This window comes from Oryctolagus cuniculus, chromosome 13 (assembly GCF_051225735.1).
Source record: "Oryctolagus cuniculus isolate XC-2025 breed Fujian yellow rabbit chromosome 13, ASM5122573v1, whole genome shotgun sequence".
NCBI classification, from domain to species: Eukaryota; Metazoa; Chordata; class Mammalia; order Lagomorpha; family Leporidae; genus Oryctolagus; species Oryctolagus cuniculus.
Genome location: NC_142879.1, coordinates 6,787,998 through 6,802,074, shown reverse-complemented (window position 1 = coordinate 6,802,074; position 14,077 = coordinate 6,787,998). Strand labels below are relative to the sequence as shown.

The 14,077-nt window shown below is 37.4% G+C and overlaps 1 protein-coding gene across 10 annotated transcripts in view; it reads left to right on the top strand.

Moving 5' to 3' along the window:
- The window catches only part of BRINP3 (BMP/retinoic acid inducible neural specific 3), a 556,809-nt gene that overhangs the window by 476,330 nt on the left and 66,402 nt on the right, over positions 1-14,077 (top strand). For 9 of the 10 annotated variants that reach the window (XM_089312011.1, XM_089312013.1, XM_017347891.4 and 6 more), the window contains one exon: positions 5,015-5,237. In XM_089312011.1, the coding sequence (XP_089168137.1) occupies positions 5,015-5,237 (223 nt within the window). Of the gene's footprint in view, positions 1-5,014; positions 5,238-7,522; positions 7,593-14,077 lie in introns of those variants that run through there. The other variant, XM_089312012.1, reaches the window with a different exon arrangement.

Genomic DNA, 14,077 nt, shown 5'->3' with positions numbered 1-14,077 from the left:
TGGCTTCAGATTGGCGCAGCACGCTGGCCGTAGCGGCCGTTTGGGGGGTGAACCAATGGAAGGAAGACCTTTCTCTCTTTCTTTCTCACTGTCTAACTCTGGCTGTCAAAAAAATAAATAAAAAGGAAGACTCACACACACAGAGAGAGAAGAAGGAAGAGAGGGAGGGAGGGAAGAAGAGAAAGAGATTGAGAGAGAGAGAGAGAGAAAGAGAGAGAATGAGAGAGAGAGAGAGAGAGAGAGAGAGAGAAAGAGAGAGGGAGAGAGAGAGAGATGCTACTGCCAGTCTGGACTAAGCAAAAAACAAGAGCCCATAGCTCCATCCATATCTCCAGATCTCCCCCATGGTGGGCAGGACCCAAACAATTAGGCCATCATCTGCTGCCTTCCCAGGTGCATTGACAAAGAGCTGGAGTCAAAGTGGAGTAACAAACTCAAACCTGCATTCTGAATGGGACGATAGCATCACAATTGATAGCCTAGTCCACTGTTCTACAACACTGGCATCCTTTGTTCATGGTTAACTGGTTTTATTTTGTTTTATTCTTGTTATTTTTTATTATGTCTGAGTTCCTTAGCTTGGAAATACTTTCTTCCATTCCGTCAGAGGTATATATGTAGCAAATGAATTTAGGTTCCTACCTCACCATGTGCAAAATTCAACTCAAGATGGGTCAATGGGTCAGGTACCTAAATGTAAAAACTGAAAACTTGAGGTTTCTAGAATAAAACACAAGGAAAATATTTTAAGATGTTGATGTAGGCAATGATTCTTTCATTTTTTTTTTTTTTTTTGATAAGACCCCCAAAGTGCTGGAAACAAAAGCTAAAACTAAAACTCAACAAATGGAATTGCATCAAATCAGCAAAAAAAAAAAAAAAAAAAAAAAAAAAAAAAAAATAGCAGAATTCAGAAAGCACTTACTTCTGATGAAAAGTAGTTGAAGTCCTTAGGGATAGCCTGATGCCCAGCTACTCATTCAGAGCTTATTGAAGAGTTGCCGCCTAGGCTAATAGTCTCTGCCTTCATGGAATCTACTGTTGTGATACATCTCCCTTTGTTTCATTCTGCATTTCATGTGAGTTGGTCACATTAAGAAGGCTGTGACTGGCTATAGATCCCTCCCTGCACACATTGTGTTTTCATAATTATTGATGCTCTGTAGTCCTCAGGACTGTGCTGTGCCAAAGCACTAACTTCATACATAGGTAACACACCAGGTATTTCTGGAATGTCTCTCTAATAATCTACGTATCAAATTTAGTTTTTTGGGTGATTTTACATGGCATTGATTTATTCCCTTCTACAGATCCATAAATACACTCCTAAAATATGACTTCTCATTGTTTATCTGCTTCTTGAGGAGCAGGTAGTACTTGCTATTCTAAGTACCCTTGGATATCACTGTAAGATAAAATATTATCTGGCATCCTTAATTCTTGTATTTATCTCAGTAGTTACATAAATCACTAACATGAAATTCCAGTGTGCCATTCAAATTTCACCTATATATTCAATAAATATGGTTTTACTAATTGACAAAAATTAAGGGAAAAAAATCCACATAGAATTTTTCTGCAGATTCTATTAACTTCTAAATAGGATAATTTTCAGATCCTGAATGTGTTATTTTATCATTTGAAACTATTGTATGTCAGTTATTTTTTTAAAATGAGATAGAAGGTTTATTATTCTTGCTGTCACAGACAGAAACGGCTGTATGTTCTGGGCCCAACAGGTGTTCAGTAAACATTGTGGGTGACTGTCAGTAGTGACTCCTAATGATTCCGTAATGAAGTAATTACTCAAGTGTCATGTTGAAACCCGCTTCTTAAAAGTAGATGGCAGCAGTTTTCAACTAACATCTACCACCATATACGCTTAGGTAAAATAACTTCTACTCTAAAATACTTTTTAATCTGGATAAAAATTCATAGATTCAGAACTTTCCCCAATATTGTTATAACAAACAATGAACATAATTAAAATATGCACAGCCACGATACAATAAGGCTTATCAAAATGGTTCAAGTAAAAGATGGCAATGAAATGAATGATTAGTTTTGAAAGCAGCGGCATCTGCTCTGTGAATAATCCACACAACGCTTTCCAATTTCCACACATCAGCTCTTTATTCAAAGGAGGGGATTTCTCAAAAGAGACATATGGGACAAAACAAAATGTAGGATACTGTCAAATTGGAATCGTAAAATGCATCTCTTATTTATCTTCTGCTTGCTTTAAAAATGATTTGAAACATATCAGATGCATACACGCTCTAAATTATTTTCCCATTTTTAGCTAAAAAATACTTCTCTTTCCTCCTATTTTTCCTTGTTTCTTAGAAAAAGGTGCATATTCTCTGTGACAAAAAGATGACAGAACTCTGTATATTTATTTGATCTGGAAAAAAAGTAGTCCCAGTTTTCATGAATATAATTTGCTGTAAATTGTTTAAAAATGCATTTCTAAGCACAGATGAAAAAATAGCTTGGCTATGATTACTAAAATACTTCCTTTATATAAAATAAATATGAAGGTATTGGTGTGACCCTGTCTATGACATAGTTTTAGAGGTTTGAATGATACTTTGGTGAATGAAACAGTGATATAGTGGTGGGAATTTGTACAGTTGTTAAGATGTGGCTTGGGTTGAACACATCCCATTTGAGTACCTAGTTTTGAGTTCAGCTTCTGCTTCAGATACCAGTGTCCTGCTAACCCACCCCTGGGAGGCAGCAGCTGAAGGCTCAACATTTGGGTCCCTTCTGCATCAGTAGATATAAAATCCCTCTCTTTCTCTTTCTCTTTCTCTTTCTCTCTTTCTCTCTTTCTTTCTCTCTTTCTCTCTCTCTCTCTATCTCTATCTCTATCTCTATCTCTCTCTCTTTTTCTCTCTCTCCTTCTCCCTCCCCCTTTCCTTCTCCCTCTAAAATAAATAAAAATTAATTAAAGAAATACAAATAAAGCCCTGCTACATATAATGCATGTGTATAATAGACAGGTTTTGAAAACTCTTATCCAAGTTTATTTGAATATCAATATTATAACTCTCCCTGAATATGTGAAAACAACTGTTTCTAAACCCTATATTTGAAAACAACTAAATGGGCATTTAAAACGGCTGATAGGGGCCAGCACTATGACGTAGTGGGCTAAGTCTCCACCTGCAGTGCCCGCATCCCATAAGGGTGCCAGTTCAATTCCCATTTGCTCCACTTCCAATCCAGCCCTTTGCTAATTCACCTGGGAAAGCAGTGGAAGATGGCTCAAATGCTTGGGCCCCTGCACCCAAATGGGAGACCCAGAAGAAGCCCCTGGTTCCTGGCTTCAGATAGATCCACCTCATGCTGTTGGCAACCATTTGGGGAGTGAACCAGCAAGTGGAAGATCTCTCTCTCTCTCTCTCTCTCTCTCTCTCCCTCTCCCTCCCTCCCTCCCTCCCTCTCTCCCTCCCTCTCTCTCTCTCTCTCTCTAACTCTGCCTCTCAAATAAATAAATAAAATCTTTAAAAAAGGGAAAAAACAGCTGATAGCATGGTAGAATTTAAAATTAAAGGATGTGTCATCATCTGGTACTTGCTCATTTACGTTGGACATCAGGGTGCAGAGATGGTGAGGTTCACTGCAGACTCAGAACTTCCTATGTACAGAACAGCATTGAAAACAAAGCATTGTTTATCCTCCTCAGGTCTGCATGATGTATTTGCAGTCTGTGATGTGTGGTTGCACATGCTGGAGGATGACCCCAACAATGTAGTATATGGCAATGTCTGCAACATGATGTTTTTAACACAATAAATCTTGCAAATACTTTAGTGCTTGTTTGTAGTAGTCACTTTAGAAGTTGAGGGGAAGTGAGAGAAAAGGTTAAAAAATGTTTTTCTGTCTGTAATAAAATATATAAGAGGATTTTTCATTATGCTTACCTTGGAACCTACAATGCAGTAGATTTCATTACATGCACATTGTTGCACACCCATCACTGAAATCCTCTCCAAAAGTGCATCATCTGCAACAGTAATTCTGTGACGATTGTGCAGTATCTTACATTCCACTTAACTGTGGTGAATTCTCATCTGCTTTGTGTCTCTAGAAATTTGACTAGTCTCATTATTTCCTACCACAAAATCATACAGTATTTGTCCTCTGATATTTGGTTACTTTCAGTGAACATATTGTGTTCCAGGTTCACCTATGTTGTATCATGATTGAGAACTCATACATTTTATATCCAATGAATATTGTATTAGGGTATGGACCACATTTTATATGTCCATTTTTCTTCTGATGGGCAGTTTGCTTTTATCCACAACTATTGACTAGTGTCTCAATTATCCTTCATTTTTAGATAATATATACATTGATTATGATTGATTTTGGTTGGTTAGATATTTGAAAAGAAAGCAATTTACAGCATGACAAATATTGCATGCAGCATGACAAAAGCTGATATTGTTTCTTTAATTTTTTTTTTCTATTATGCACTCAAATTTTAAACTGGTATATTATGAATATGACAGAGGACTAATGAGAGTGATTAGTTGAATATTAAATTTTTCCATTTAAATAGATTGCTTGTTTCCTTTAAATAATAAAATCATTTAGTATTGATCTTATGTGTTAATAAAAACTTCTGAAAATACTTAATATACAATACTATTAGAGGATTATTAATACTGATTCCAAAGATGAAAGCTAGAGTGATGACCTCTACTTGTCAAAGAAAGCTAATTCAAATGTCATTAGGAAGAGACATGGAGAAATTAAGTCATTTAAATGGTCTACCCAAACTACTTGCTTTTACAAAAACTATTTAATTGTTTTCTTGTATGTAAGTTCTATTTTAAGGGAAGCACAAAAGGAAACACTCCTAAATGATTCCAAAATCTCACCTTCTATTAATTTGCCAATAACAAACAATTAATTGTATTTATTTGTTTTTAATTTTAATAAATGTTTTGGAAAAAAACAATTGTTTATAATTAAAATACCTATTTTTTACATTTTTCAGATGAATTCAAGTTCTTTATGAAAAGGCTACCTGTGAATTACTTCCTGAACACATCCACTCTAATGCATTTGTGGACAATGGATTCTAATTTTCAGCGCCGTTATGAACAACTGGAGAACAGCATGAAACAACTGTTCCTAAAGGCACAGAAGATTGTCCACAAGCTCTTTAGCCTTAGCAAGAGGTGTCATAAACAGCCGCTCATCAGCCTGCCAAGACAAAGGTGAGTCGTTGGTGCACCTGAAGATGCTGCTTCGTCAGCGAGTCCTGTTACTGTTCTGAGTGCGGTGTGGGAAGGTACATGGTACAGTGTCACTTATATTATGAGAGATCTTCTGGGAAAAATAAAATAGCACACATCCTCTGCCATCTCAAAATAATAAACTGCAGTGGTTTCCAAAGCAGTAGTACAGTGGGAACTTGTGTTAACACTTGTTTGTTTTACTTCATCAGTAACAAAACAAATCATTCTAATTTGTTCCATTTGATATTCAGTTGATAATTATATTACAGTGAACACAAAACCATAAAGCACTACAATTGTCAGCTTGGGTAGTAAGCAGAACCACAAAGTGAAATTTCGGAATATGTAATTTTCATGTAAAGTATCTGAAGGTTTATTTCACATGAACTATGTTTAGAGAACTAAAACTCATTCTGTAAAAGACTTTGAAAACCCCTGTGAGGGGTTCTGACGTTTATGTGCATGATGACAGACTTTAATATGTGGATCTGAACTGAGCTGGGGCGGTAGCTTTGGGATGTACTAGTTTAAGAGGTACTGAGCAGTCAATGCAATAAAAAAAAAAAAATCACATTTACCTATTTGAAGCCAGGTTAAAAATACTTCAGAATTAAAAGCCACAAGTAAATGCAGGACAGCTTCACAAAAGTATGCATTTTTACCAGTATCACTGTTATCAAATGCTTAGGTTTCAACTTAATGATTAAATCATGAAGAGGAAAAATCTGTAATTATAGATTTTTTTCCTCTGGAAAAAAAAACTGAAGATCAATATACTGTTAAAACGCCTTTTAAAAATAACTCACTGGCATTTTTGTCACGATCCATTGATTTTTAGTATATTCAAATTTGTGTAACCTCATCACAGTCTAAGTTGAAGATATTTCCGTTACTCCAAGAAGAAACTGAGAGCCCATTAGCAGCCGCTCCCTATTATTCGCAGACTAACCCAGGCCATTTACCCCTATAGATTGTTCTAGTCATTGTTTGTCCTTCTAGCTTACCTGTCTGTGTTTTGTGTCGATGGCACCCAAACACTGCCCTTCCTTCATCCTTCACTTTTGATGGACATTTGGAATGTTTCACTTTCAGGCCAGTGTGAATGATGCTTCTGTGAACATCTATGTTTGCCTGTGCGTTTTCAGTTCTTTTCAATATATGCCAAAGTGAGGAATCATTAATAATAATTCTTAAAACTAACATTTTAAGGAGCTGCCAAAATGATTTCCAAAATGAACGCACCATGCAGTATTCCCACCAGTCACGAAGGACAGCTCCAACCACACCATACCCTCACCAGTTCTTGTTGTGTTCTGTCCTTTTCACCACAGCTATAAAAGTGGGTGTGAAGGTGTATGTGGGGATTTTGATTTACATTTTCCTAAGAACTGATAATGGTGGGTATCTTTTTTATTTTCTAACTGCCCATTGTATATCCTTTTTGGACAAATGTCTAAAGTAATTCAAACATTTCTACATTTAAATATTGAATCAAAAGAGCACTGTTTGTATTCTTAACTCCAGTCCTGTATCAACTGTATTATATCTTAATATTTCCTCCTATGTTCTGGGTTGTCTTTTTATTTTCCTGATGTATGTGTGTATGTATGCCTCTGTCTCTTTCTCTCATCAGTTTAGCAAAAGTTTATCAATTTTGTTGCCATTTTCAAATATCTAACTTTTAATTTTGTTGAGTTTTAAGGCTTTTCTCTTATTTATCTTCTTTTTTCTTTCTAATCATTATTCTTTCCCTTTGTCGTGTATTCAACGTAAATTTATCTTTCTGATTCTTAGAATGAAAAGGTAGATTATTGAGAACTTTTGTCTTTTTAAGTACAGACATTCACTGTGATAAATTTCCCTATAAGCACTGCAAGAAGTTCTGTTATTTTATATATCTCATACATTTTCTTATTCTCTCATGAATCATACGGTTTAGTATGTCTATCAATATACTCCCTGGGGGAAAAAAAAAACAGTAGGAAGTACTCTGATTTGATTGTAATGAACTTTTTGCTCTACATGTGTGGATTAAAATAGTCTGAAACATCATTTAAAATAGATTAGTCTCTCAGACATAGAACTGTGCCCTAAGATAAGGTGAGGTAGGAGTCAGGTTGAAGAATCTGGTTATAAACGTGTTCACTGCAGGCCTCTGTTTAACAAAACAGTTAGAGCAGGATATGTATGTGTGAAGCCCAGGGAAGAGTTGACCAAGTGGGGTGTCCATCATCAGTACATCAACCTGTGAAATCTGATTCTAGCGCCCAGTGTATGGACAGAGCTGCAGCTAGATGCAAGAGCCGAGTGGGGAAGTAGAAACAGACTGCACACACACTAGGGTAAGTTGTTCATGGGCGTCTCCATCAGTTTGAGCAAAAACAAATGAATTCTCAGTTGGACATACAAAGGTGCTACAAAAGTACAATATTTGTAAGGAAAATATCGGGGTGTGGAAGCCCAAATACAGCTGGGTGTATGCAAAATAAATCAGTGGAATAAAATGAAGATGTATTATCTGGAGCAGAATTCAATATAATACAAATAAATCTTTGTTTTCCAAAACTTTTGAATAAATCAAGGATAGCCACAGGCTGTTCTTGACTTTTATATTTTATGTTCAGCATAATTTCTGTGTTATTACTCATCGAACACAAAGCAGTGCACACTCCTTGCTAGATGAAGAATTACTAGATTTGGATTTTTCTGCATCACATTTTTCAATTACTATCAATGGGAGATTTTGTTTCTATTTTGCTTATATTGTCCATATTTGAATAGAACAATATAAAATGATATTAAGAAAATAAAAAATATGTATTAAGATCATTAGTAGTGGAAACAGCAGGAGAGGAGTCTAGAAACCTGTGAGGAGGTGGGGAATATTTCCAGAAACCCTTGACTGAGTACATGGAGAATAAATAACAATGATTCACTTTCAAATATTTTTATGTTTTCCTGTCTGTATGGAGGTTTTCTCAGCCTTTCTGAATCCATTTCTTGTGAGAAGAGTTATTCTTTTATTTTAATAAGTGCCAAAATATTTTTAAGAGATGTAGAAACAGTCAAACTGAGACCTTCAAAAGTGTATCTTCAATAATAAGATGGTTAGTATATCAGCTCTGTGTAGAGTGGCAGATAGGTTGAAATTACCCTTTATGATGGAGAGTACAGTTCTACGTTTAAATTAATTAATGAATTAACTTGTAAGACACAGAGACAGTTGCACACACACACAGGGTAGCATGGATGGACGGAGGGGGGAAGTCTTCTGTGAGTTGGTTCACACCCCAGTTGACCTCAGCAGCCAGGCTGTGTCAGATCCAGGGCAGGAGCTAGAACTCCATGCTGGTCTTTCTGATCGGTCACAGGGGTCCAGGCATTTGGCCCATTTCCCACAGCCTTCCCAGGCACATTAGCAGGAAGCTAAGTCAGAAGTGGAATAGCCAGTGCTGGAACTAGCACTCAGATATGCACACAGTGCTGGCCCCACTTCTTGCTTTGTAATAAAACATCACACAGCTTCACCACTTCTCTCATGAGTCAAATGACTCAAAATACTTTTTCTTCCTCACTTGCGATAATCCTGTGATAATACCATTTCCTTGAGTAATCAACTTTTGTTGCTTTTCTAAAACTTTTGTTAAGTTTATTTATTTACATTTCATTGTTTGAAAAGCAAAGAAATAGCAGTACAGATAGAGATAGAAATTTCCTATCTACTCCCTAAATATCTGCAAAAAACAAGGCTGGGCTAGGTAAAAGCCTGGAAGAGAGAGAAAGGGGGAGAGAGAGGGAGAGGGAGGGGGAGAGAGAGAGAGAGACAGAGAAAATCTTTTATTCACTGACTCACTTTCCAAATGGGCATAATAACCAGGGCTGAGCCAGGTCAAAGCCAGGAGCCAGGAACTACACCTGGATCTCCCACATGGTTGGCAGGGACTCAAGCCGTTGAGCCATCATCTGCTGCTTCTCTGACATATGAGCAGGGTGCTGGATCAGAAGCACAGTAGCATTTTGATATGAGATGTGGGCATGCCACATGGCACCAAAGGGCCTGCCTCTGAAGTCGGTTTTATTTTAAAATAATTTCACATTAATATCCATGTATGATATTGAATTCTTTTCAAGAAGTCAGACAACTTTCTTGTCTTTCTCCTCCTTCTACCCATGACTTCCATTATAAGAAAACTCAAAATGATGTTGTGATTTTGTACTAAAAAGAACAAAAAAAAAACACAAAATAATAATACATGGATGAAATGAAGTGAAATAATCAATTATGTTTGTGTGTCGGAGTGAGTAAAATACACTTAAGAATGCAGAAATAAGAGACAACTATTACATGCCAGGGAGGATAATCTACCTGCCCAGTGGAACGCTCTGGAAACATGGGATTCAGGCAGCACATTTGATCTTGAATTTTTGGTCTCAGAACCCCTTTGTGCTATTAAAAATCATTGATAGATCCAAAGTGCCTTTGTGTATGGTATATAAATATATGTACATATATGGGGATATATAGATGGATATTTACACACAAATGTTTATATCCATATGTACCACAGTAAAACCAGAGAAAAGTTTAAATAAATTTCCAAATATATATCTATTAATACAATGAAGAGTAACTATAGTAATCTTATTACGTGTTAATATATATAACATTTATGTTTAAATGAGTTTCCACATTTCCTTACTGTTTGACTAAAATCAGGTGGGGAATCTCTTTCTGCCAAGGGCCTTCTGTATATTTATACCATCATTCATCATTATCACCTCAAGAATTAGTGTGCTAGAGATTTATTGAATGTTGAGTCCTACCTGTGGTTGCTTTGGCAGGGGCAGGCTATATGATGATGAGAGCCTTTTACGACCCACAGGCTGGAAGTTCCCCACCCCTGGAAGAGATGAGTCTTGAATCTCATAGCTGCTTCTGCTAGGCAGCCGTTACAAATTCTAGTTCCATAGCTTCACATAGATTGTTGGAGAAAGGAGTATCTTTTTTTTTTAGATTTATTTATTTATTTGAAAGTGAGAGCTACAGAGAGGCAGAGGCAGAAAGAGAAAGGTCTTCCACCCGCTGGTTCACTCCCCAGATGGCCGCATTGGCTGGAACTGTGCCCATCCAAAGCCAGGAGCCAGGAATTTCTTCCTGGTCTCCCATGTGGGTGCAAGAGCCTAAAGACTTGAACCATCTTCCACTGCTTTCCCAGGTCATAGCAGAGAGCTGGATCAGAATCAGAGCAGCCTGGACTCGAACTGGTGCCCATATGGGATGCTGGCACCCCAGACTGGGGCTTTAACCCAATGCACCACAGCGCCGACCCCAAGGGTATATCTTAACCCCTTTAGATAACTGTGGGTTTTATTCTTTGATACGACTCCAAAATCCCACAGGTGATAATTATAATGGGAATCTTAAATCATATGACTCACATTCTGAAATTCTTTACACGGAATTCTTTGGTCTCTGTTATTCTTTGAATAGATGTTCTACTCACACAAAACCATTCATTAGCCATTTGGAAAATATTGTTTTGCTCTGTTATGAAAATCTTCTAAATGATTTCAATATCCTTAAATAACAACAAAAGGTCTCATTTCCTAGTGTCATCATTGGACTAGTGAAAAAGTCTTGAGTTTTCTTGGAAGCTGTCAATCACATAGTGACAGGTTCAGAAATGTTATGTCAGTCATTATTCTTGTATGACAGTCTCATTTCCTTAAGATTTGATGAAAGACCTCCCACGTATTCAGATCTGAATAACCATAGTGTTAAAGAACGTCAAGTGAAAATGGTTTAGATAAGAGTTACCCCTCAGCTTTCAACGGAAGCCATTTCTTCAAGGCAACTTTTACGGTCGTGTGCAGCACAAGTACTTTATTCATCCGCCCTGTTCTGATAGCCAGATGTGTAGTGAAGATTGAGACGCAATCATCCTTTCTTCTGACTGCTTCATCTAGAACATTCATCAGTAAGAAACACTTGTTTGTTTTACAAGAGCATGGAGGTTATGAGAATAAGCTGATTAGCAGCACAGTTTGGTCCACTGCTTTGATTTGTACCAAGTCTCCAGCAGCTGACTCATGTTTCTTTTGGAAATGCAACTGTCAAGAAAATACAAAAGAAAAATAGATCTGCATTTATATACAAATAGTTTTTATGTATAGTATTTATATATTTATTTATATATACAGTATTCATTTATATAGTATTTATATATAAATAGTTTTTACTTTGTGTGTCTCTGAGGGCAACTGGTCCCCTTTCCCATTCTTCACCTCTCACAGCCTGGGCTATGTGGATCTCTCATTGAGAATGCTACCCAGACCAGATTCACCTCCTTATAACGACCTCACAGACCTGAGGAACAAGGTCTTTGTCGCCCTTCCCTTACCAACACAGACTGACCTCACAGACCTGAGGAACAAGGCCTTTGTCCCCCTTCCCTTACCAACACAGACTCTAGTTTCATCGGCACACAAGCTGCTCACACCTCCAGGCCTCCTTGCACCTAGGACGGACATGGCTAATTCCGGACAAATGGTTGTAAATGGAAGGGATGCATGGGACTTCTGAGAGGAGAAGACTTGAGAATCTTGGGGGAGAATGGGAGAGGAGGTTAGGGGAAAGTTAATTGAGGGAATTGAGTCATAATAAGGTAAAAGGAAGAAATTCTGAGATTCTATTGCCCAGCAGGGGACTTAAAATAATGACAACATGCTAAGTACTCACACTTTATATTTAAAAAGCTTTAAAGAATTTTATGTTTTCACCATAAAGAAATGACAGTTTTGATGAGATAGAAATTTTACCGTGATTTGCACATTCTACAGTATATACACTTATCAAAATATAACATCAATCAACCCATAAATGTGTGTAGTTTTTATGTGTCAGTTAAAAACAGGGGCCAGCATTGCAGCTCAGGGAGTTAGGCCACCAGCTGAGATACCTGCATCCTACACGGGTGCTGGTTCAATCCCTGGCTGCTCCACTTCTGGTCTAGCTCTGTGCTAAGTTCCCAGGAAGACAGCAGAAGGTGCCCCCCCACCAAGTGCTTGGGCCCCTGCTACCCAAGTGGGAGACCTGGATGGAGTTCCAGGCTCCTGGTTTCAGCTGGGCCCATTCCTGGCCCTTGCAGCTATCTGGGTAGTGAACCAGCAGATGGAAGATTTCTCTTTGTAAGTCTGCCTTTTAAATTAATAAATAAATCCTTTTTAAGAAAACATAAAAGTATGATAAAGATAAATAGTGAAGCCACCTTATTTTTCCTGGAATGTTTGTAATTTTACTGTTATTTTAGAGAGGAGTTCAATTCCATTTTGTCTAACTGCTGTTTGGCTTTTATTATTATTATTACAGTCAAACATGGATTCCAACTAATAAAGGAATCTGACTGAATGGACTTGAAATTATCAATTTTATAGAATATGCGATTTAATTAAAATGGAATTTATAATTTAATACAAGGAACTTTTGTTGAAAGCAATTTCATATGAAACTGTGCAGAAAAATTAGAAAATTAATTTTCCTTGCATTTATATTTTTCATTATTTTTCAAGTTTGAGCCACTCTATGATATCTCTCAAGCACATGCTAAGTAATAGAAAAGCAATAAATTTTAAGACTTTCCTATTTGGATAGTTCTAATTGTTATTAAGAAATAAAAAAGTTATGGGAATTATAATGTATCCAGTACACGAAATGTGCTTTAGTAATTATTTTCTATTTCTATAACAAAAATCTCCATTTCTTGTGCTTAGGGCACATGTAATATACTGATTCACCACATACGTTTGTTTGTGTTTCACACTCAAAAGAAAATTTGTGATGAAGATGATAGCATAGATTTTGTAAGAAACACAGCATTGGCAGGCGCCATGGCTCACTTGCTAATCCTCTGCCTGCGGCGCCGGCACATCGGGTTCTAGTCCTGGTTGGGTCACTGGATTCTGTCCCGGTTGCCCCTCTTCCAGGCCATCTCTCTGCTGTGGCCTGGGAGGGCAGTGGAGGATGGCCCAGGTGTTTGGGCCCCGCACCCGCAGGGGAGACCAGCAGGGAGCACCTGGCTCCTGGCTTCGGATTGGTGCAGCTTGCCAGCCGTAGTGGCCATTTTGAGGGTGAACCTTTCTCTCTGTCTCTCTCTCACTGTCTAACTCTGCCTGTCAAAAGAAAGAAAGAAAGAAAGAAAGAAGGAAGGAAGGAAGGAAGGAAGGAAGGAAGGAAGGAAGGAAGGAAGGAAGGAAGGAAGGAAGGAAGGAAGAAAGGAAAGAAAGGAAAGGAAAGAAGGAAGGAAGGAAGGAAGGAAGGAAGGAAGGAAGGAAGGAAGGAAGGAAGACATACATACATTACTTATATAAAATGTGTTAGTAGACTGCATGTTAATTCAGGGGATCTAGGGAGAGAAGAAAAGAGTGTGTGCCCCTCACCCTTGTTTCAGGACTGCTTCTAACGTATGTTAAAGTAAGCCAAAGCCGTATGCCCACCTGTACCTCTTCATTTCCTCCAGTTTTTAGTGTAGCCTGTAATTCAACACCCATGGCTCTAAAAAATCTTTTCACTTTAATATTCCAACTTTCTGATCTGCTCAGAAATTCTTTCATGACCTTTCACTTTGTTACATCCTTTGACAGCTGTCATTTGAATTTAATTATTTTAAACTGATTCATACTTATGCATAAAATATCATTTATACTTTAAGATATATTATGTATTAGTCTTTTTTAAAAAGATTTTTTTATTTATTTGAAACCCAGAGTTACAGAGAGACAGAAGCAGAGGCAGGAATTGAAAGAGAGAGAGAAGTCTTCCA